Source organism: Strix uralensis, chromosome 22 (genome assembly GCF_047716275.1).
Source record: "Strix uralensis isolate ZFMK-TIS-50842 chromosome 22, bStrUra1, whole genome shotgun sequence".
In the NCBI taxonomy this organism is placed as follows: domain Eukaryota; kingdom Metazoa; phylum Chordata; class Aves; order Strigiformes; family Strigidae; genus Strix; species Strix uralensis.
In genome coordinates, this window is record NC_133993.1 from 9,045,605 (window position 1) to 9,069,406 (window position 23,802).

Below are 23,802 nucleotides of genomic sequence, written 5' to 3' on the forward strand. Positions count from 1 at the left end.
TGAAACCTTCATCGGCCGCTGAGCAGGGCTGGAGAGAATCAAATGCCCTTCCCACACCTTCCTCCATCCCATCCCCACCGAGATCCCGGTGCCCCCCAACACCATCTAGCCCAGCCCAACCCAGCACCCGTTCCCTGCTTGGAAAAAGGAAACAATGAATCCCTCCTCCCGAGGCTGAATTCTCCTCAAAGATATCTCTGATATCTCCTCAAAGCCAGGTAATAAATGGGGTAATAAACTCGACCAGATTACAGCTTCCTAACGAACTGGGGCCTCTCCTCGCAGTGACTGTCCATCCCAGCAGCTGAAGCCCTTTGGTGCTGGACGGTGCCCTGCTCCCATGGATGTGGGGTAAACCTGAGCAGAGGGAGCTCAAATATAATCCCCTTTTCTCCTTTTATATACCCAAATCACACAGTCTGCGAGAGCGGAAGGAGAGAGTGGGGTACTGCGGTGTCAGAGGGCTCCTTTCTCCTCTGCTTTTGATTAAAATGCAAAACATTTTGGGGCACTTAGGGGGAAACAAAGAGATCCAGAGAGCTGCCTTTGTTTTCTGGGATAATGATGCTGTTGAAGATGTCAGCTAACGGGGTCTCGAGTGACCCCCAACGGCCCCATTCCTCAGATCACCATGTGGTTCCTCCAGCCCTGTCTCCCTGATGGATGGTCCTTTCCCGTCACATTTAACAAGGGCAAAAGGTGTTGCCTGCACCTCCCCCCACGGGATTTGGGGTGATTTTGGGCTTTCCCTGCCTGGGCCGGGCCAGGGGATGCTTCTCCACCCCACAGGGTGAGGACAGGGCGGTGCAGCTCTGACCGCTGGGTCTCTACAGCCCAAACCTTCACTTTCATCAAGGGATACAGTTTTTTGGGAGCTGTCTGGCCACGTTTCCCTCCTCCCTGCTCCAGTACATGCTCGTTCCAACAGATCCCATCCATCCATCCATCCATCCATCCATCCATCCATCCATCCATCCATCCATCCAGTCTGATGCTCTCCAGCATCCAGCGCTTTCTTCCTGTACCCACCTGATGCTCCCCCGGTTCAGAGAGGGATTTGGCCCTGGCAGAGCTGCCAAATTGGGATCCTGCAGATACCGAAAGGGAGAAAAGGGAAGGAGAGGAGGCCAGGACTGCAAATAAAGCCCAAGCTGCCACTCAGAGATACTGTCCCTATGGCAACTGCTTCCAGCGCCCCGGCTGCAGCATCCTCTCCCTTTCATCTCCTTCTCTGCGCATCTGTGCACAAAAGTGGGACAGGAAACCTCCTGGGGAGGGTGGAGAGGGGCTGGAGATCAGGTGTTGTCAGAGGGCTGTGAAGAGAGGTGGGAAATCGGGGGGTTTCTGCCCAGAGAGCCGCGGGGAGCCAGCCTGGGGGACAGCGGAGCCGTGAGTCCCCACTGCAGCCCCATGTGCTGCTCTGGGAGATGCTGGATGGCCAAACCCCAGACGCTTCCTTCCACCTCCCCTCTGCCATCCCCAGGAGGTGGTTTGGGGACAACCTGGGTTTAAGCCTTTGTGTCACCAGATAGAGACGCTTAATTTTTCCCCAAATTTCCCATTTCTACAAAATTTAACATCTGGGAGGATGCTGGGGACCATCACAGTCCAGCTGAGGACCCCAGCAATGGCTGGGTAAGCCCGGAGATGGGAAGCCCTGCAGGGTTTGAGCCCAGCTGGATTGAATTAAAGACTTTTAAGGTGGATGGGAGACAGGAGATGATGCTGGGAGGGCAAAGGTGTTGTGCTTGATATAAAAGCAAAACTTTTCTGAGTGCCATTGGGAAGTTGTTCCAGAAAAACTACAAGCTTGTCACTCTACCCTTCTAAAAGTGGTGAAGGTTGGAGCTTCAGAGCTGTGGTGGATCCTTCCCGGAGCTTGGCTGGATGCATTAACCAGCAGCAATGTGGTTGGGAGAAATGCATTTCCATCCATCTCCCCACAGGAGAGCGGCTCCGACCTGCGCCCAGCAGCGAAGTGCTCATCAAGGTGAAGCTCCTGGGAACGTAATGGGGAGAGGGGGCTTCTCTGCGCCTTCCAGGCTCATTAATATTCCTGCAGGGAATAAATTGTCAAGGAGAATTACTGCTCTGTGCCAAGGGAGGGACTGGGCTGCGGGTGAAGGACGTGGGCAAGCGCATCTGCTCTCCCCCGGGGAATCCTTCCCTGTGGTGAGAGGGTGAAGCCGGAGCCATCGGCCCTGGGGAAATGCCAGGCTGGGGTGGGGTCTGACTTCTTCCACAAGCAAAACAGGTGCTTGAGGCTTCCTGTATCCCATCCATATGGGATCTGGCAGAAATGAGCCCGGAGATGAGGAAGGCACGTGCTGAAGGCTGAGCCGCAGCCGGTGAGCACAGTGTGCTGGTGTGAGACTGGGCTGACTGGGACGGCGGCTCTCATCCCCGTTAGGCTCAGCCTGGGGGGGCTCCGGAGCGGGTGCTCGGTGCGATGGCCACCTCCCCCCCGTGTCCCTGAAGCCTCTTCCCAGCAACCATGATTGAATCAGAAGGGAGCTAATTTCCCAGTCTGCTGAGATGATGAGGTAAACTAATTGCTGCCTTCATTCCCTATGCAAATCAGCCAGCCGCTGGCCCTCACAACAAAGCCCAGAGCATCTGCAGGAGCGGGCTGACAGGGGGGCTGGGAGCTGCCCGGCTCCCCCATTTTGGGTGGGAGCTGCCAGGCTTTGTGCACTGACTTCTGCTAACCCAGCACTGCTGGATCTATAGCATCCATACGTGCCCCTGGTGCCTACAGCTCTGTCCCCTCCCAACATCTTGCCCTGCCTGTACCCAGCCCAGCTCCTGCCCCTTCAGTTCAATCCACTCAATTATAGTGTTTGTGTTTTGTTTTTTTTTTTTAATTAACTGTTTCCCAGTGGGTTACAGCAGGTTTAGTGGCTGTTTGCTGGGGAGTTGGCTGCCCGTATAGAGCAGAGCCAAGGAGGGAGAGGAAGGAAACCGTCCGCTGCAAACATCTTGTGCTCTGGAAATCAGGTGAGAGCTTTATAAAGGTCAGATAAATGAAGATCAATTGGATAAGGGTAATCTGATTGGGATGAGCAGCGCTGTCTCCGCGGGGAAGCAGGCCTTTCAGACCTGCTGGAATTCTCCAAGTAAGTAAACAATGCTGAGGACAAGGAGGAAATTGGTAAAGGTAATTTTATTCTGGCTTCTAGAAGGGTTTTAATGAGGTTCATAACATGACAGCAATAAGGAAATGCAGCTGGCATTTGCACCAGCAGGCTGGGCAAGCCAGGGAGCAGAAAATCCACCTGGGAGAAGCAATGTGTGTTTTGGGGTGAGCATCCCCTGGGTGTGCTTGGTGGGTGTGGCGTGGCCAAGGAAAGCTGCTCCAGGATCCTTTAAAAGGGGCTGCAGCTCGGGATGCACGTGGTGGTGGATCCCTGCAACCCCTCGAGGTCTGCACCCAGGTTTGGTGACCTGGAGAGGTCCTGTGCTGGGCTGGCAAGGGCTCTGCCAGCACCGTGGGATGGGGAAATGTGGGTGCAGGAGGCTTTAATGTCTTTATAAATCACGGGTGGTTTGCTCCAGGGTCTCCAAGAGCTGCGCCAGCCCCATCCTTCGGAGGAGCAGCGGCGGGATGCCCAGGCTGCGAGGCCGAGCCTTCAGACTCCCCAGGGACACGCGAGACATGCTGAAAGCAAACAAACCATTATCTGCCGTTCCTGTCGCCAAAAGCCTTCTCCTGCCTCCGCTCAGCCGCGCAAACAGCCCAACAAACAAACACGTGCGTGCAGGGAGGGAGCCAGGGGCTGGTGGTGCCGCCATCCCCGCGACTGCCTTGGTTGGGGGTTTTGGCTGAATTTCTGCTGGAATCGGCTGAGCCGAGCACGGGAAAGCTGGGAGGTTTGGGGAAAGGCTCTTGAAGTTGGCAGGATGGAGCGGAGGAGGAGGAGGAGGAGAAGGAGGAGGAGGAGGAGGAGGCTGCGATACTCAATGTGCAGCGCAGGGGGTGAGCTCGGGGGCTGGGTTTTCAGCTGAGATGTAGGTCAGAGCCGGGGATGCGCATCCCGCCGTGCAGATGCGAGGAGTTAAACCAAGCCCCTGTTTCACCTCCTGTGCTGAGCAGAGGGTGGTAAGAGCAGCTCAGGGTGGCTTTTCCTTCACCCACCTCCCTCCCCATCCCCTGGGATGGGAAGGGACAGGGGACCCATTTGCCACCGCTCTGGGGGTACTGGTGGCTGGCTGAGCTCCCAGCCCCCTCCAGCCCACCCCCAGCAGGGCTGGGGGCCACAAACCCCCTTATTTTGCCCTCTGGGTCCTTCTGGCAGCCCTGGCTGGGGAAGGGATGGACGTGGCAGCCCTGGCTGAAACCTGAGCTGCGGCCACTGGCAGTGACTGATCGGCTGGGGGCTGGCTGCTGCTTTTGAAAATCTCCTTGTTTTAAAAGCATTACGGCTCCCTGGCTAATAAAGCGAGGGATTTGCTGAAGCCGCTTGAGGTCCCATTTTCTCTGGAACCCATTTCCATGGCATGAATCACCGAGTGGAATGAACTCAATTAGTTCAGACAGAGGCAGGAGATAAATCAGGGTCCCATTAGGAAACCCTGAGGTTAATTTACAGCCTCGAGCAGCACTGGCTGTCTCCCTTCTCTCCCCATATGCAACCTGCTCCAGAGCAAGCCGAGAAGCAGGGTGGGATCACTGTTATCTTTCCCCACCGTGCAAGATGCACCGGAGTTATTCAACCAGCTCTCAGACCTCGCCTTGACCAGATGACCCAGATCCAGAGCAGTTTTCCTCACAGGGAGCCTCATTCACCCGTTTGCTCATTCAGCCACTGCAGGTTTCCTGCGAAGGGATGCCTGGAAGAACGCTGTAGCCTTCCAGGAAATGTGGGCTGGACCTTCCATTGCGGTGACCCGTAGTCTGGATGCTGGAGGTTTTGCCCTGTTAAATCCTTGTGTAGGTGATGAGCTCTTGGGCCGCATCCTGCTTCCCCTGCTTGCAACCTCAGGGGTGCTTGTTGGGTGATGGGATCCCTGTTAGCAGCAGAGGTGCTGCTGGGTGCTCTCCCTGAGCACCCACCGATGGAAGCAGAGCTCCAGGAGTGGGGAGATGAACCTGCATTTGGTGTCTCTGACTGGTCTTTCAAGGCTTGAATTTACGGTGAGGTTGCTGGGTGCTCAGTGTGTGCTCTGGAAGCTGCATCTCTACCCTGGGCATCAGACTGAGATGCTTCTATGAATAATGTAGCTGCTCTGGTCTCCTTCCAGTCAATGGAGAGGGACAGGAATCTTCCGGGGACAATTTATATCTTAGACGGGCTGAATCATTGCCAAGGAAGAAAGAGGCATCTTAAGGCAGACAACAACTCAGGGCAGCTCGGGAGGAGGATTTGTCTTTGTGCACACACCCAACTTCACTCACAGGATTATCCAGGGCACAGAGGATGCCATAAGCCTGCCCTTTGCTGAATGAGCCAATGGAAAGCCCTTGAAAAAGTCCCTGGCCAGCTCAGGATGCTTGAGTCCTGGACCTGAGCTTCTCCACAAGTGGTTTCCCTGGAGCAAAGGGCTGCCTGCGAGGGTCCTGGGGAAGAGCGGCTCCTTCCACACTTGTTTTCACCAGGAAGGTGCTTGGGTGTCCTGCCAGAGAATCCCTGCTGATGGGGCAGGGCATTCACAGAATCATTCAGGTTGGAAAAGACACTCGGGATCATCGAGTCCAACCCTCAGCCCGACTCTACAAAGTTCTCCCCTACCCCACGTCCCCCAACAGCTCATCCAAACGACCCTTAAACACACCCAGGGATGGGGACTCCACCCCCTCCCTGGGCAGCCTATTCCACTCTCTGACCACTCTTTCTGGGAAACATTTTTCCCTAATGTCCAGTCTAAACCTCCCCTGTTGGAGTTTAAAGCCATTAAAACCTTGAGTGCTTGGCTTGATTATTCCACATAAATGACTTGCCCAAAACACGGCGGCTGTTCCCCGCTCTGGTTTTTCTGATCTCCCCCTCGGTTGGGTTTCTCTCTGCCAGCCAGCTCTCAGAGAGCTAGTGACGATGCTTTCTGCAGGTTACCTGAGCTGTGGGTTGTTCTCCTGCTCATGGGAGGTTTCCTCGGGTCACCCAGGGTAGGGAAATGGTGCCAAGGCTGAAGGGTGCAGGTGGGGAAGGTGGCAGCATAGCTGTTAGTCTGGCTGCTCCCACGCTGCTTCATCTTTGGGGCTCTGCACCACAGGTCTTTCCCCCCTCACACGGTGCCTGTGCCCGTGCAGCACCTGCTGCTGCTTCACCTGGCTTGGCTCGTGCCGGTGACTCTGCCAAGGAGCCGTGACCCCTCGTGACCTGCTCCCGGTTTGGACGGGGATGCTGCAGCGAGCGGGGTGAGGTGCTGGGAGCAAGAGCCACCCCGCTTGGCTCAGCACCCAGCCTTGCTACACCCGCCTGGAAGTGCCATTTCCAGCACCTCCAAAGGATACTGAAATTAAAACAAACCATCCTGCGTGCTTTTCACCCCCACAGTTGTATTTAATTAAACAACAACAACAAAAAAAAAGAATCAGTGCAAACTTCCATCTGCACAGAGTTTTGGTGAAAGCTTTGCTCGCTCTGCACAGAAATTCTTGAATCTTTCTGGGGTTGTTTAATCTGGAGAAGAGGAGGCTGAGGGGAGACCTCCTGGCCCTCTCCAACTCCCTGACAGGAGGGTGCAGAGAGGGGGGATGAGTCTCTTGAGCCAAGGAACCAGCGGCAGGACAAGTGGGAATGGCCTCAAGCTGTGCCAGGGCAGGGCCAGACTGGCTCTTAGGAAGGATTTCTTTGCAGAAGGGGTTGTTGGGCGTTGGAATGGGCTGCCCAGGGCAGGGGGGGAGTCCCCATCCCTGGAGGGGTTGAAGAGTCGGGTTGACCCAGCGCTGAGGGATCTGGTGGAGTTGGGAACGGTCAGGGTGAGGTTCATGGTGGGGCTGGAGGATCTTCAAGGGCTTTTCCAACCGAGATGATTCTGGGATTCTGTGAAAGCGCTTTGAGCAGCAAAAAGCTCTCCCCAACTCTAACCATGTCTGTTGGGCAGAAAGTGGCTCAGGCACATTCCCCTCGAGGTGTCTCCTGCAGCCACTGTCCTTACCAGGGCTCCTCCGAGGACACAGTCTCCCCTTCCCTCCTGCGATGCCACGTGGGGACCCACCTTTGCCCTCTGCCAGGTTTGCAAGGTTCCCCCTTTCTCTGCAGCCACAGGGGCTGGGGTGGGGGCGGCCAGGGGGTGCAATAAAACAGGAAGCCTTGGGAAAAACTCCCATGAACGTGTCCCTGAGCTGAAAGCAGAGGAACCCGAGAGGGCTCAGCCATGCACGCGTCGGGGAAGGGCCTCTCTGTCATGGGTAGTTAACCCGCGCTCCGCAGGGAGCCGTGCAGAGCAAGGTTTGGGCAATCTGCTGCCAGTTCCCAAAGATTTTAAAGCCTGGGGGGGATTTTGGGAAAAGCAGCAGCTTTGCTCCTGGCTCCTCTGGAAAGAGCATCTCCCCCCCCCCCCCAATAGCTGCCCACCGCAGGGATGATTTTCACAGGAAGAGCTATAAAAAGGAGGGTGCGGGGTCCCCTCTGGGGCCAGGCAGGGGTGACAGCTTGGATGAAGCGTGTGTCCCCCCAGCTTTGGCCAGCCTCTGGGGTAGGGGGCTGAGCATCAGTGGGCTCAGGGAGCTCCGGTTCATCCTGACCATCCCCTCTGGCCAGTGGCAAGGTGGGTTGGGAAGGAGCTACTCAGCTGTATTCATGTGACCAGGCTCTGGGGTCACTGTCACGGCAGCAGGAGGGCAGTGAGGAAGGACAGGGGGGGGTGTGGGAGGCAGGAAGGTGACCCCACCCCAACACCCAGCTGAAGGCAGAGCTGGCAGCAGCGAGGAGGGTCATGTCTGGAGGGGTTATGTGTATCTACCGAGGCATAAACCTCCGTAAAGCTCCGTTGGTGAGACGAACCCGCGATGTGGCCAGGGCAGACGCTGCCCACCCTCACAGTGAGAACCTCCAAATTCACTCCCTGCAGCCCCTGCTCCACCCCCTGCAAGACGCTGGCAAGTGGCGTTTTGAACAGCTACACTCTCGATATTTATTACCCCTCATAAAACCTCCATTCAAAGGCCCCGGGGAGCAAATCTGGTGCAGCGCAGACTTCCGAGACGTCGCCCAGGGAAATAACCCCCCGGCCGGGCGGTTTGGGCCAAGCGGGGAGCAGGGGAAGGAGGGAGCAGTTCCTATCAGGGCAAAAATTCCCTCCAGTCTTTTTTGGCTTTTATTATTTACTTAGCAGCTTTTGTTTAAAGCTTTTTACTGTCTGTATAAAGAGGCCGGGAGCATTCCCCTGCTTTGACGGCTGTCGGCGTTCCGGGGCAGATCAGCTCCCGCAGCGGCTGCTCCCAGAGGCGTGAAGGTGGTTTGAGGGGGGGGGCTCAGCCTTGGTCTCTCCTCACCCAAAACCCCACGTGTGGAGGGTGGATGTCCCAGACCTGGTAGCACTCATGAAATCCTGCTGCTCCCGAGCCACGTCCCTGTGAATAATGGGCTGGGGAAGAGCGAGGGGGGTTGGAGCTGGGGAGAAGGTCCCCCCTGGGGGCTGTTTGTGCCTGGGTCAGGTCTGTCATGCTACAGGACCCAGGTGATGCTGGGACACTAATAACCCCCTAAAGCTGCCCCAGCACCTGGCCCTCCCGGCAGGATCTGGCCCCCCAGGACCCATCTTTCTGGGCATTAAAACATCCCCCCAGGCCCTATCCTGCAGCCTCAGCCTCCCTCCTGCCAGACCTGGGACAGGCTTTAATGAAGGATCAGCTTTGGGAGAGGGGAGAGCAGAGGTCCTTGCGATCCATCTACTTCACTGGCAGCGACCACAAGGCTTAATTGAATTAAATGATTTAGGGATTTCCCCTTCACTGCAGGGGAGGTGGGGAAGAGCCGGTGGCTGGGAGAAGGGGGCTGCATCCATGTCCCAGCTTCATGCAAGCTGCTTGGGACGGGGGTTTCTGCTGCCCCCCGTGCTGCAGCACCTTCATGGGCCACTCATCCTTCACCCCAGCAGGAAAAAAAGACTTTTTCTTCTGCTTTTTGCCTTTCAAGGCCAGTGCTGGGAGCAGCTTCCTGGTCCCATGGACTCAGCTTTGCAAGGCGAGGGCTCCACGTCCCCCAAGCCACCCCCAGCCCTCTCGTTATCTCTGCCACTTGCCTGTCCGAGTGCTCAATTAGCAGCAGTTTGAAAACTGAGCTTCATCCGTAACACAGAGACAGAGCAGAGCCCGGCAATAAACCCCAGCAGGAACCAGCACCCTGCTCCTGCGTGACCCGCTCCCGCACCCTCTCCTGGTGGGGGTCTGGGGGAGCTGCCCCCCAAAATGCCTCTGCTGGAGGTTGCACAGCAGTGCCCCAAGCTGGGGTCCCCTCCCCACCCAGAGCACCCACTCAGTCCTGGTGCTGATGGGACTCCTCCTTGGCAGTGACGGGACCAGGGGGGGCTGTGTGTCACCTCTCTGGTGGGGACAGTCTCCTCCAGGATGCAGCTGGGTCCCCAGCATGTCCCCACTGTCACGACCTCCCCGTGCCGTGGTGGCAAGGGCTGACCCCGGCAGGGATGTGATGTCCAGTCAGTGTCTCCGGCGGATGAATCGAGGCTTTCCCCAGGGCTGAGCCCCTCCTCGCTCCCTCCCCGGGACCCGCACAGCCCCCAAAGGTCTGGCTCCAATAAACTTCAAAGCCTTCACCATGGGCAGCCATTAGCTGAAGTGTTTTTTCATCTCTGTTTCGTGGTTGGACTCATTATTTCTCCTTGTTGCTGCTGAGGCTTCCCCAGATCGCGTGGGGCAGGGATGCCGGGGCAGGGAGCAGGGGGGGAGCTGGGGGCACCCCCTTGCCTCGCCTGAGGCAGCCTCACAGCTCTGCACACTGCAAAGCAAAGGGGGGACGGGGCAGGATGTGGCCTCGCCATGCACGGCCGGATCTGGGGACAACAAGGAGTTATCCCACGGACGAGAGCACTGGGGGGAGGCGGGAGGTGGGAAGGGGGGGCTGCCTTCCTTGGAGCCCCCCAGCTCCAGCCAAGCTCAGCAGATACCCACAGGGCAGGATCAGGCCATGACTTTGCCCTCCCAGCTTTGGGGATGTTTCAGTAGCAGCTTTTGGTGAATGTGAACTTTGCTGCAGGGTCTGAGAGCCCAGCTCCAGGGCTGAACTCTGGGGGCTGCCCCAGTGGACACCCCTCCTCGCCCCCCCCCCACCCCAGTGCCCGGCTCACAAAGAACTGGCTTTCTCAGCATCTTTTTCCCGATGCTCTGCGATCTGTCTGAGCACAGCTGAGTTAAGGATGGATTCATATGGCCCCCGAGCTGCCTCTTTCCCAGTATCCGCGAATTAAACATTATGTGTGTCAGTGGGGAATTTAGGGAATCAATTGGCAGACAATTAAAGTGCATTGAAATTTGGGTGTATGGAGAAATAGGAAGCAAAAAGGTTTAATCTCGGAGAGCTCCCGGTTGTTAACGGTGCCAGGGAATGAAGATGCTGGGAGAGAGCCATGGGGGAAGTAATACCTGGGGAGCGATGGAGATGCATTTGGCAGAGAAAGCCCCCGGCCTTTTAGAAGCTGGAGGAGATGAAGGGAAGGGCTGGAGGCGACGGGGCGCTCAGCCGGGGGTGGGGGGCGGCTGCCAAACCCCCCCATGGGCTGCTTGGCCGGGCTGCCAAAGCCAGAGATGGGGCAGGTTGTGCTGGTGGGCAAAGAGCAGAGGCTGGGTAACCCCCCCGATGCCCGCGAACCCCCCTGATGCCTGCGAACCCCCCTGATGCCTGCAAGCCCCCGCTCAGCTCCTGCTGCCAGTGCTGGTGATTCCTGCCCTGACTCACAGCGAAGGGGGCCCTGCGGTTTGTGTGTCCGTCCCCCCCCCAGCAGCGCTCTGCCTGCGGGACAAAAGGCAGCCCGGGGCTGCTTGACCTCGCCGGCGTTTCGGGGTGGTTTCTTTTCACTGCAGCTTCCACAAAGCACCAGATTGTTTCCCCCCTGGCAGCCGCCAGCCCCCCGGCAGCGTTTCTGCCTCCTCCGAGACAGCAGAAAGTGGGGGGAGGCTTTTTTTTTTCCAGGGAGCTGCTCCAGGGATGGCTCCTGCACCCAGCATTGCCCGTTCGGCTGCTTGGCCTGTCCCTGGGTGCTCAGCACGGTTTTGACTGGGGTGAGGATGCTCTGGGTTCTCCAGAGGGCTGCACTCACAGAATCACAGAATCATCTAGGCTGGAAAAGACCTTGAAGATCACCTAGTCCAACCCTTAACCTAACATTGTCACCGGGTGCACATCTTGGGGGGCTGCAGAGCAGCATCCCCTCACCCCATCCCTCCTGCACAGGCACAGGGGGATGCTGGGGCTGAGCTGACCCTGGTAGGGACAGGGGGGACCGTGCCAAGGACAAGGTCACAGGTGAGGGACGTGAACGCACACACGCATGGGCACAGCCTGGCTCAGTGGGGAGAGGGGACTCAGCAACCTTCACCAGGAGCCGATCGATCTGGCAGCTCGGAATAGCCGGGCCAGGCTGGAGAGGCATCCGCTGGGGTCACACAGACAAGAGCAAGCACCTGGGACTAATTGCACTAAATAAATGAGCAATTAAGGACATTACAGAAAGACTAAAACATCCCAGACCTCTCCCTGACCCCCTCATAGTTCCCCTGGAAACAGCCACTGGGCTGGCAGGTTGGGGATGCTCAGCCTGGCTGTTCCCAGCAGGATGGGGGGGCATCGCAGCCCCCCCCGGGGGCAGAAGGGGCATGGGGCCGTGGGGCACGGCTGTGCGGACAGCTGCTGGTGGCGAGGCGAGACTGAGGTGCTATTGTCCCAGGGGCTGCAGCAGGAGAGGGCAGGATTTGTCCCGGCACGGGATGTGGCGTGTGCCGAGCCCAGCCTGACCCCCTGGAAGGGTTTCGGCTCAGGGCTGGGGACCCCCGTGTCGGGGCCAAGCGATGGGGCTGGCGGGATGCGGCTGTCTCAGTCGGGGACCACTTGGATGCACCAGCTGCATCCCCCCAGACCTTACTCCGAGCCGTGCAGAAACCCCCAGGAGGGTTTTTCCTCCCTGTGGGCACCCCAGCAGCAGACACCCCCCCTGAATCCTGGTCACGTCACCCCCCAAACTGTCAAGTTTGCTCTTTATTTTTCTGCAAATGAGCCGGGGGATGTTCCTGCCCTTCCAGCAGACCCAGGCAGCCGCACAGAAACACCACGTCCCCCCAGCAGAGCAGCTCCCACCAGCCTCACGGGGGGTCCCAGGGCTTCCCAGGCCCCCAGATGCTGCCAGCCCGGGGTGAACCCCCCATCTTGGGGCCACGCCAGAGCTTCACCCTCCTGTGCCAGTGCGGGGCCAGCTCCTTCCAGAGCTTTCTGTAACGTATCAGCTCAGATGAAAATGCTTTTAGAGCCCCTGGGCAGAGGGGAGGGGGAATCTGACCTGGAGCCATCGACCACCCGGCCCCGCGCGGGTGGGCTCAGCCACCCACCCGGGGAGCACCCACAGCCGGTGCTGCCTTTGGGTGGGTGCAGCGGGTTGGGGGAGCTGTGAAAGACCAAGGGAAGTGATGACCACGCCAGAAAGGGGAGGGGGAAAATGTCAGACCCCAGGCTGGGCATATGTATAAAACTCTATGTAACCCAGAGGAAGAAACAGCTTCTTTATCACATAATCTCCATAAATGTGAAATGGTTTTAATACTTACCTTCAGTGGCAGTTACAACATAGAAAGAAAGAATTATTGTATATTAATCCCATTAATTTCTGACTCAAAAATAATGTCCATCATTTAAATACAAGTTTAAAATTAAATAATTCTACTCAATTTACTAAAAAAATCAGGTAGCACATACTATGAATATGTATTTATATAGATACACACACATATATATAAAACTATAAAGCATATATAATATATATAATTTCTGCAGGACCTCCCCATGTCCCCCCAAAGCCAGGGGGTGAGAAGATGCTCATTAGAGGATGCTCAGGGTACCCGCGGCCATGTGGGTCCCTGGGTGAGCACAGCCAGGCTGTGGGGAGGAGAAAGCCCGTCCTGGAGCTGCTCCCCATCGTGCGATGGGGCATTAATGAGCAGTTAATGAGGAAGAGCATCCAGCCCCCCCTTAGCCCTCCTGGCTGCTCTGGGGGGCTATAAGGTGGGTGGGGGCTGATGGGGATGCTACAGCAGCACATAAACCTTGTTTGGGGGGTTGTACAGCTCCTAGCACCCTAAAAATCTTAATTTAAGTCTTAATTTAATTTAAGTCTTAATTTTCTGCAGCACTGCAAATCCTTATCACCAGGGGAAAGGAGCAGGGGCTGAGAGCGTGGCTTCTTGGTGTGCTGGGGTTCTGGCTTCAGGTCAGTGCTGGTGCAGGATGGGGCACAGGGGGGAGCTCACCCCCTCCAGGTTGGGCTTTACCTGTCCCTCACCCTCCAGAGCCCCACTCGCTCCACCCCAACACACTTAACGAGCAGCCAATTTGCTGGGAAGGAAATAAAAAGGTAATGCAATTAAAAAGCTGGTAGCCACAACGAGAGAGGGTCAGCAGTTCATGTGCTAATGCAAGCAGATTTTGTTATGATTCATTAAGTCATTAACTCCCTTTTAATTGGAGGTCCTTTATGGAGATGCCATTTTACCTTTACAGAGAAAATGGGTTGGGAGCAAAGGGAAGGTGAGAGAAACCCCCCGCCTGCAGCACTTGAGGTACCCCTGTGCTCTGGGGGGTGCCCCAGATCCCCCCAGGGTCTTGTTTTGGTGCAGGAGGCCAGAGCCGCCCATTTACTTCGCAAATTTGGTGCAAGCCAGAAGGAAGGGGATGGGGAAGGGGATGGGGAGCAGCTGGAGGATCCGGGGAAGATAAAGGGGCTGTGGGTTTTGGGAGGCCGACGTCTTCCCTGGCCCAGCCCCAGCCTTCTCGGAGCTGCTGGCCGGCAATTACCAGCCATTACAGCCTTCCCGGGAGCTGCACGGGGCTTAATGCAGCTGGTTTCAGCTGGCTGCTCGCTTCCACTGAGGAGGAAACTTTGTTAAGTGGCGATAACCATCGAGGAGAGCCAAGAAACCCTGGCCCCGGTGCCCGCGGCGCTGCTGGGACCCTGGGCGGCAAAGAGCCGGGATGCTCCAGCTCACCAGAGCCCAGTGTGGGGGGATGCAGCTCGCTGCTGCACGGAGCTTGACCCCAGATTATTCCGTGATGGGATTAAGGATAATCCTGGTTTTCTCTGAACCGCCCAGGACCTTCCACCCTCAAACCTATGGCCGAGCTTTGCGCTTGCCCAGGGCTCCCAGTCCAGCCCCGCTGCCTGCCCGGGGAGTTTTTGCTTCTCCAGGGTGAGTCAGGTGAAGTTGCCTGAATGAAAGACAGGCTCAATTTTAAAGCAGATTAATTAAACTGCATTACGGGCCTGTGTGGACAGAGTTCAGAACGAAAACAGCCTTAATTCGATTTCTCTGACTTGCAAATTGTGGCAGGGAAGTCAGCTGAAATCACATTAAGGCCGTTTCCACTCTGAACCGTGTCCTCGCAGGGGTTTAATGTAGTTTAACTAATTTAATTTAAACGCTTATTGAGACTAACTGGGTTACGTGCCAGGCGTGGGGCTGGAGCCGCCGGGGCTCAGGCTGGGACCCCTGTGTGGGGCCAGGCGGGTGGGAACGGGGCAGCAGCATCAGCCCCATCCCACCATGTGCGAACCAAACCCGTGGTTTGGGTTGGAAAAACCTCATTTCTGCGAAAAGCCATTCTCCAATTGGGTGCCTCTGTCACTGCACCCCTGCGGATCGATGCGTTCCTGGGGTCACCGGCCGCCGAGCGCTTGGATTCTCCGCAGTTTGCAAACTTCATGCCATAAATTTTTCAGGGGTAGCACTGGCCACGGATGCCCGGCTGTGGAGGGTTGGAGAAGAGGAGGCTTTTTGTTCCCGTGCTGTGGTGGCCGGAGCTGGGCCAGGCTGTCCAGCTCCGGCTGCGCCACCCGAGGACAATGAGCCGCTTCTTGAAGCTGCTGTTTCTTTGCCCTGTGGAGGAATGTCCCTCCAAAATGTGGTGGACAGCAGCAGCCTGGTTAAAAGATTCAAGCAAGGGGTGCAGCTTGCAGCCCCGGGGACAGTGGCTGCCGCCTTCACTGCCCAACAGCGGGGTCTCAGGCCAGCGGTGTTTCGGTGTGCGCCTCCACGGCCGCCTTCACCTCGTTCCATGGGGCACAGGATGCTCCCGGCTACTTTGGGGCTGCTCAACCCGTCTCCATCCCAAACCCAGCAAGTCACCAGCCACCGAGGGTTTGTGCCACGTCCCCCAGCCCACGAAGCTGGGGACAGTTTCGGTGGATGGTGGGGAGAAACATCGGGTCCCCGCAAACTGCCAAGCAGCATGTCAGCCCGTACCACCGGCGTCAGCGCTGGCTGAATCACCCGCCAGATATTCTCTGCACAAAGGACTCATTTTCCTCCGTTTTTGCTGGGCGGGTGTCACTGGCTCCAACCCGGCGGCTCCCGGAGCTCACACCCTAAAACCTAGGCCCTGGACCAAAAATTCCCATTGCCACGAGCCTTTTTCCCTTTTTTGCATGAATGGGAAAGACTCATTTTATACGACGAGGAAAAGGAAAGGGGGCTGTGCAAAGCCGGCAGCGAATGCACCCACGACAGCTGCTGTGAAATGCAACATGCAGGGTGATGCTGGGCAGGGGGGTGCAAAGCCCCAGCCCCCAGCTCCATAAATCCTGATTTTAATGATTGAATTGTGCCCTGCGTGAATCTCACGTCAAAGGGGAATAAATCTCTCGGTGTTTATAGCCGCAGCTTTTTCACCAATTAGGATGTTGTTATTGGATTAGATGCAAGTAGATAGAAGCCTCCCAGGACAAAGTCATCCTTGGGGGAAAGCCCAGTGGCTGGTGGGGGGTGCACTGGGACGGCGTTGGGCTGTGGGGGCTGATCCTGCTGACTGGGCTGGAGATGGAGGCAGATGCTCCCGGGATTTATCCCTGGAGGGAGGCACATGGCCAAGGTCAGGCACAGGAGCACTCAAAATTCAGCTTTATGCTTCCTGCTTGCTCCAGTGGGGGGTTGCCAGGATCTGGCCCCCAAATTAGTTTGTGGTGCCTCAGGGTTTCAGGAATAGTGACTGTGAGGAGACCCAGGTCCTGCTCAGGGCAGCTTTTGGGCCTTGGGTCCCTGGGGCACCCCCATTTCAGCTGGGCTTCAGGGGGGTCCCTGGCAAGACCGGCCACAGCTGAACACCTTCACTTTGTCCTGGTCCTCTTCAGCATCCGCTTTCCAGCACTGCCGAGGCACAAAAGAGCTTTTGTGGCCTCGGAAGGAGCGTTGCCAGACACAGGACGGGGCTTCCACAGCACATCTGTCCGCACAGCTGTGCTGGGGACCCAGGGATGCCACAGGGGACCCGGGAGGGAGTGACCTTCCCAGGCAGGAGCTGCTTCAGCACAGCCGCCCCGTGGGGTTGAAGACACACGCAGGCAAGAGCTGGGGATCAGGGACACCAGCTGGGACCTGCCCTCACTTTTAGGGCTCCCATCCGTTACCCCACTCAAAGTACAGCACAGGCAGCCAGGAGGCTGCAGCACAGGAGCTTCCATCGCTGGGTTGCTGAGCAGCTCCGTGCCTCAGTTTCCCCACAAGGAGCAGAATAGGGGGGAAGGGGACCCTCTGAGCTCACAGAGGGGACACGATGCTCCCTGATTGCTCCTGGGATCTGCTGGACCCTATTGGAGGGGGTTCAATACCATTTTTATCCTGAGATGCCATCGGGGAGGACGCGGCCTGGGAGGTAATGAAGTCCCCTGTGCCCAGTGGTGTCACATCAGATGGAAAACCCACCAGGGAAGGTGCCACGGTGGGGACAGGACGGGGCTGCCTCGGGGGAAGGCAGCTCCTCTGGGGTCTCCCTGGGCAGAGGACTTTTTTTTTTTTTGCCTCCTCTCCGTTTTTCTCCTTTTAATCAGGATTCCTGGAGCCGACGGGAGAGCGCTGCTTCCCTCTAGCGGCACCGGTCCTCCTGCTCGTGCGGGTGCTGGGCCAGAGGGGAGGCTCATGGCGAGGGACTAAGGGCCCTTTGTCCGCAGCGGGACGGGGGCTGCGCTGGGGGCTGCCCTGGGGGCTGTCTGGTTTCTCACGCCAAAGGGGACAATGCGCATCGCGGGAGTCTGCCTGCGCCGGGGGCAGTGTCACAGGAGGGGGGGGGGGGGGGGGGGATGTGGCCCGACGTCTGGGGTCCCTCCTTGGCAGCGCCACCGCTTCGCCAAAATCCATTTACCCGCCACTGTCCCCACGCCCCCCCCCCCCCCCCGCCCCCTCCAGGAACCGCTGCCCCTCTGCAGAGATCTGGGACAGGCCAGTTCCAGGCCTGTTTTCTCCCGTGACAAGCGAGCGGTGGGCACAGGCTGACTCACCCTCCCGGGGCCTCCTCAGGCCTCTACACCGGCCCCGGGCGCCCCGGTGCAACCCCCACGTGCCCTCCCGCTGCCAGGACTACAGCTCCCAAGATCCCTGCGGGCAGCGGGAAGCTGCAGCCAATGGGAAGCGGCCTTGCTCAGGGAGCGGGCTGCCGCGGGGCTTGCTGGGAGTTGTAAGCGCGCGGCGGCGGGAAAAGGGAGGTAGAACTACATATCCCAGAATGCCGCGGGGATGCGCGGGCCAATGAGGAGCGGGCGTCTTGGCGCGGCGCGCAGGCGCGTTGGGGCGGGCGGCCGCGGATTCATGTGGAGGTCAGGGGCGCCGCGGGAGGGGAGCGGGGCGGGAGGGCGCGGTAGGTGCCGGGGCCGGGAGTGAGGCCTTGGCTGACGGGTCGCCTGTCCTGGGGGCGAGCGGCCTAGGAGGGAGCGGGAGGCCTGGCGAGGGGCTGCGGGAGGCGGCTGGGCCGGGTTCGGGAGGGCCTGCAGCGGGCGGCCGCGGTGGTACGGGAGGGGCTGGGGTGAGCCGTGATCCGGGGGCGGGTCGGCCTGGTCCTGCGGGGGGTGCTGGGATGGGGGCACCCACACAGGTGGGTGCTGCGGGGATCTGAGCCCAGGGAGGAGGAGGAGGAGGCCCCGTGGGGCTGAGGTGGCTGTTGAGGGGGAGAAGGAGTTGCTGGGGGCTGCGCCGCCGCTGCAGGCTGGGATTTTTGGAGGGGGGGGTTAACCCTCGGCTCCGTAGGCACCTGTGCGCAGGACCCCCCGGCCTTCTTGCCTAATACGATTTTACCAAACTTGTGGGTTTTTTTGCAGGAGGGACTTTTTAAAGGGGCTGGAACTGGACGTGTGAAATGGCTGCGAAGGTGTTTGAAGGCCTTGGGAAGCTCGGCCTGGGCTTGGCTGTTGCAGGTGGAGTTGTCAATTCTGCTCTTTACAATGGTGAGTGGGAGAAGCTGAGTGCTTCCAGTTCACTTTCTACCTTTTTTTTTGTTCTGTTAGTATCTTGGCTGCTCTGCACTTTTATTGCTAATGGCATCGGGAAGGTGGACGTGAAGCCTGGCTGGGCTGTTTTATACCTTTTGCATTGCAAGGTCCTTTCTCTAGACAGCTGCAGTGTGAGGGGCCGGGACTCCCAGCTGCATCATCTTTGCCTTGTTGCTCCAAACAGTCTAATTAATTTCACCAGTCTCCTGCAGCAGAAGGTCTTAACTGACCCTGACAGATTGTTTCCACGGAGAAGGTTTTGGTGGTGTGCAGGTACAACGGGTGGCAGTAGCGAAACCGCCCATGACGTGCTGTTTTCTTCTCTAGTTGACGCAGGCCACAGAGCTGTCATCTTTGACCGATTCCGCGGGGTCCAGGACACAGTGGTAGGAGAAGGTACCCACTTTCTCATCCCCTGGGTACAGAAACCCATCATTTTCGACTGCCGCTCTCGCCCCCGTAACATTCCTGTGATCACTGGAAGCAAAGGTGAGTGCTTGGAGCCGGCAGCTGTAAGAAAACCAGATATTCTGATTAATTTTTTTTTTATCTGGACATGGAGATCCCATGTGTCCCAAGTCCGGTTTGGCACAGAGTCAGGAATGGTTTTTAGTTATAGAACAGATTAAGGGACCCTTCCTTCAGTGCTGTAAATTTGAACTTTGAACATAAAGTCTCTGTCTTTACAGTAGGGCAAGTAATTCCCTGCGTCACAAACACACTGAAACTTAAATCTTATGTGTAAGGAGGATTTGGATCCCAAAATGAAAGGGGCTAGTGAAAATAACTGCTGGCAAAAAGAAGTCTCAATGTGTGTTATTTCTCACTTAGTTGCCCTGGAGAGGGCAGTCTCAGGATGTCTCCTGTCCCTATGGTTTGCCACTAACTTCCTGACTCTCTACAGATCTACAGAACGTGAACATCACGCTGCGTATCCTCTTTAGACCAGTGACCGCCCAGTTACCGCGCATTTTCACCAGTATTGGAGAGGACTACGATGAGCGTGTCCTGCCCTCGATCACAACTGAAATCCTCAAGTCTGTTGTGGTAAGGACAGCATGAGAGTTGCTGGGCTCTGCCAGTTGCCTTTTTTTTTTTTTTTTTCCTCCTCTTTTTAGCAGTGAGGGACCCGCTGGAGTGTGGATTATGTCATGCTCCAGAACAAGGCTTCTCTTTCCATCCCTCAGGCTCTCACGGGCCATCCAGAAAAGCTAATTGTAGCTATGCTAATTGTTTGCTTCTCCATCATTCTGATTGCTTGGCCTGACTTAATTCACTTTGGATGAGCTCTGGATGGAAAAAGGGTTCTTCATTACCTGCTCTCAGCTGGTAGCTCTGCTCTTCAGGCTGGGAGTCTCAGGCAGGAGACTGGGATTTTCACTTCTCATGTCATCTTAGATTTCAGCTTACTGAAGACCTCTGGTTTTGGAAACATCCACAGGTGACTGCTAAATAATAACTAACCAGCTTTAGTCCAGCTTGTGCGCTTTTACCTTAAGTGCTCAACTGGACAACTTCCCCTCCAGTTTACACTTAAATTCCCAGTCATTCAGTCTTTCTCCTGGGCGGCCCAGTGTTTGTTAGCTTTGGGAGAAGAACTGGATTAATTCTGGGGTTCATGGGTGCAAAGACAGGCAGGGCATGGAGAATCTCTTGCTTCTGGGAGCTTTCTTCTCACTGCTGTCCATCCTGGTTTCAGGCTCGCTTTGATGCTGGAGAATTGATCACTCAGAGAGAGCTGGTCTCGCGGCAAGTGAGTGAAGACCTCACGGAGAGAGCAGCAACCTTCGGGCTCATTCTGGATGATGTGTCCTTGGTAAGAGTTCTCCCTTTTCAGTTTTTCTCTTTGGAGTGTGCCCAAATAAGAGCGGTGGAGAAGAGACTCAGTGGATGGCCAGAGAAGGCCAAGAAGTTTGGACGTGTGGACTCCGTGTGTCTGCTGTTGCGTGGTACGTAGCTGTTGCAGCTCAAGCCAGCACCTCTGGTTTTGTTGCTGGCCTGTGACCTTGAGCAAAGCCCTTGAAGGCTCCGCTGCGCTGGCCTGTCGACAGACCTCGCTGTCGCAGGGCTTTTAGAGATCAAACGAAGAGCAAATGCTTCTGTGGGTGATGGATCGGGCAGCACGTTGCTTTAGAAAAGGCAGCTGTTCCACAGGCACCCTGAGACACGAGGCAGTGCAAATGTACACTTTCCATGGTGGCTTTTTTCCTATGAAATATTATTCTCCTGGCTGTGTCTTCTAAGACTATTCAAGGAGGGAGCTCTTCCCTCCTATCTCCCTATAAGCTTTATAAATGAAATCTGATCTGTTGTAATCTGGCTTGTCCATGCGCCTCTCCCTCTCTCTTTTGGGACTTCCCTCGAAAGCCTGCTTAGAGGAAAGGGAAACGAGCTCTTTCATTTGGCTTTGAACATATAGGAAGTCTTTGCAGGAAGGTGACTTCATTCCAGAAAAACATGAGGTTTTGACTTTGTTTCTGGTGCTTTCCCACTGAGGACTCTACTGAAGGAGATTCACTTTTCCCCTGTTCCATCCCAGGAGCCTGTGGCTGTCAGACAGCCCGGGCTGAGCACACCGGTGGGTGACGGAGCGTGGAGGGTGCAGGATGGGTTGGGAGATGGTGGGGGGGAGTGTTGAGCAAGAGGGCTCCCTCTGCCGGGTGCTGGGGCAGGCGCTGGTGGCAGGGGAGCACAGTGTGTCTCCGAAGGTACTGGTGTTACTGATCTGCTGGACTGGAGCTGTGCTTGTAGTGTCTCCCTTGAGACTTCAGAACTGGGTGGGGAGGCCCGCTTGTCCCAGTTCCTGTTCTTTTAGGGATATTGGCTTTCCATCTCGGTTCCGGCGTCACTGATATAGGCAGGCTGCCTCCCCGCCGGGAGCTGTGTGCGTTGCAGCAGTGCTGCTGTAAACTCTCAGCATTGTGGACTTTGCTTGATTTCTGCCCCGCAGACCCATCTGACCTTTGGCAAGGAGTTCACGGAGGCGGTGGAAATGAAGCAAGTGGCCCAGCAAGAAGCAGAGAGAGCCAGATTCATTGTGGAAAAGGTACCTTGTCCTTCTGAGAAATTTGGGGACAGTTCCTGGTATCTCCTGCCCACTCTAGCTTGCAGTGAACATCTCACTCCCATGTCCAGGAGACCAGGCAGGTAGAATGACAAAATCACGTAGGGTCACAGTGCTGATACAGTTCTCAGCTCTGACACGTGATTGTTGGATAGATAAAGCCTAAGGTTGGTTTTGTTGGGTTTTGGGGTCTTTTTTTTTTTTCTTTTACTACCGTGTTACGGTCTTACTGGAGTGCTGAACAGGACTGTCTGCATAGAGGAGGAGGGAGGAGACAGCGCTCGGGAGAAAGTGTCAGCTAGAAATGGGGTTCAGGGTTGAGATTTGCCACACAAGTGATCCTGCTGTTTGTGAATTTTGAGAGGGTGGCTGAAGCTTTCCGTGGTGGTTGATACCATGGGCATGGGGGCCCATGTCCTAGGAGTGTTATTGTGTGCAAGACCACATCATCTCGGATAACCCAGGATCTCGGTGAGCATCCACAGAAACAATTCTGTGTCAGAGTACCCCGGTACAGCTGAGAGCACCCGCCTGTTGAGATTGCAAGAACCTACAACTACACCCAAAGCTAATCCACTGATGCAGTAAGATGCATGTAATCAGCCAGGATGATTAAACAGTAGAAGTGTTTATCTGACCCGGTTTTAACTCCACTGAAGTTCTCGAATCTTTCATGGACAATTTTCCATCAGGAGTGCCCTTAGGTGGGTTAATGTTTCATGAGGTTAGGACTGATAAGGCAATTGCAAGATGATTTTTCAACCTTTTTTCCACAGCAGGCAGAAAAACAGTCTTAACAGAATACAGCTTTAAAATAAAATCACTTTCTATCTCAGCTCTCCCGCTGGGAGAAAGAACAGTAGGGTGGTGAAGTTGGGAATTTATATTTTCAACATGCCAACAGCATCTTCCTTCTCTTTTGCTCTTGTTTCCTCTGTTGTTTATTTCCCTTCTCATGGGTTCACTTTCAGGCTGAGCAGCAGAAGAAAGCAGCTGTCATCTCTGCTGAGGGAGACTCGAAAGCAGCCGAGCTGATTGCCAACTCACTGGCCACTGCAGGCGATGGCTTGATTGAGCTGCGCAAGCTGGAGGCAGCTGAAGACATCGCGTACCAGCTCTCACGGTCCCGCAACATCACTTATCTGCCCTCTGGACAGTCTGTGCTCCTCCAGCTGCCGCAGTGAACCCGGCTCTGCAGCCAGAGCTAGCCTGGTCACCTCTACCTACCAGATCAGCCCTTTCCAAAAGAATCCTTGCAATTTCCTCATTGGTAAAAGCAGAGGAAATTTAAAACTCAACCCATTTTGAATTCTTAATCAAATAAAACCGAACACTCTTGACAACAAACCTGCATTCCTCCCATGTACGGTCAGAGTGGTGGCTCCACTGACCATTAAGCTAGGTTTGAGAATTGCCCCTTTCCAGGCAGTTTGAGCAACAGGAGCAGAGTTTTCATCTGTTCACTCCTGGGATGAACAGGTAGCCCAGGTGACTCCCTGAGCACAGGAGTGCTGTATCAATCGGGTTTCACAGCGATGCTTCAGTGCCTTTAGGCTGGCGGAGCCAGGGTCATTACAGACTTGCAGGTCCTGGACTACGGAACAGGGACGCTCAGGGCTCGCTCTTCTGTCAAGCCAGTCTTTTTTTCAGGTGCCTGCTGAGAGTAGGGGGACAGGGGACATCTCAGCTGTTAGGGCAGTGGCTCTGCTGTGCCTGTGTGAACCGTAGCGCTGCTCGCTGGAGGCACAGGTCGAGGGGATTGCAGCTGGGGGTGAGAATAGCAGAGATTCACTTTATGCAGTAAATGGGTTTCAGGCACAGAGGAGAAGATATTTCCTCTGCAGGAAATATTTCACACGTGCACGCTGGCAATGGGACATCTCCACTTCTCCCCCCGCTGCCGCACACCAATCTCTTTGCCACCACTTGCCCTGTTTGCAGGACCACGGTCAGTAAAAGTGGCAGTTGGCCTATTGAAATGGCACCTGGGACAAAGAGGGGACAACTCGGTGCTCTGTGGCTCAGGCAGTCGGAGGTGGGCAGAATTCTCTGTTACATCAATGCTCTTTTTATTTAGGGAACCTGAATTGTGAGGAGGATGTGATGGGTTTGAGATTGTATAACCAGCCTTCAATAAATGTCATGGTCCCACGTGTAGTAGTGTGGGGTGTTTTTTTTTTTTTCTGATACCTCAGAAGAATGAAGGTTGGGTCAGTGGAGCAAGACACCTCATGCTTGTGCTAGGTTATCTGGATAAAGTCTCTTAGCACAGGCAAATAGGTCTTGCTCCTGACAAAAGCTTAAAAGATGATTCTTGGGCTGAA

General features: G+C 56.0%; 1 protein-coding gene across 1 annotated transcript; it reads left to right on the forward strand.

Moving 5' to 3' along the window:
* The first annotated feature begins 17,683 nt into the window (after positions 1-17,683).
* On the forward strand, positions 17,684-23,635 carry PHB1 (prohibitin 1). Its single transcript, XM_074892226.1, has 7 exons — positions 17,684-17,745; positions 18,244-18,369; positions 18,742-18,903; positions 19,319-19,461; positions 20,114-20,230; positions 21,365-21,460; positions 22,450-23,635. The coding sequence occupies exons 2-7, from the start codon at positions 18,282-18,284 to the stop codon at positions 22,660-22,662; spliced, it is 819 nt and encodes a 272-aa protein (XP_074748327.1). The 5' UTR covers positions 17,684-17,745; positions 18,244-18,281; the 3' UTR covers positions 22,663-23,635.
* Positions 23,636-23,802: the final 167 nt, after the last annotated feature.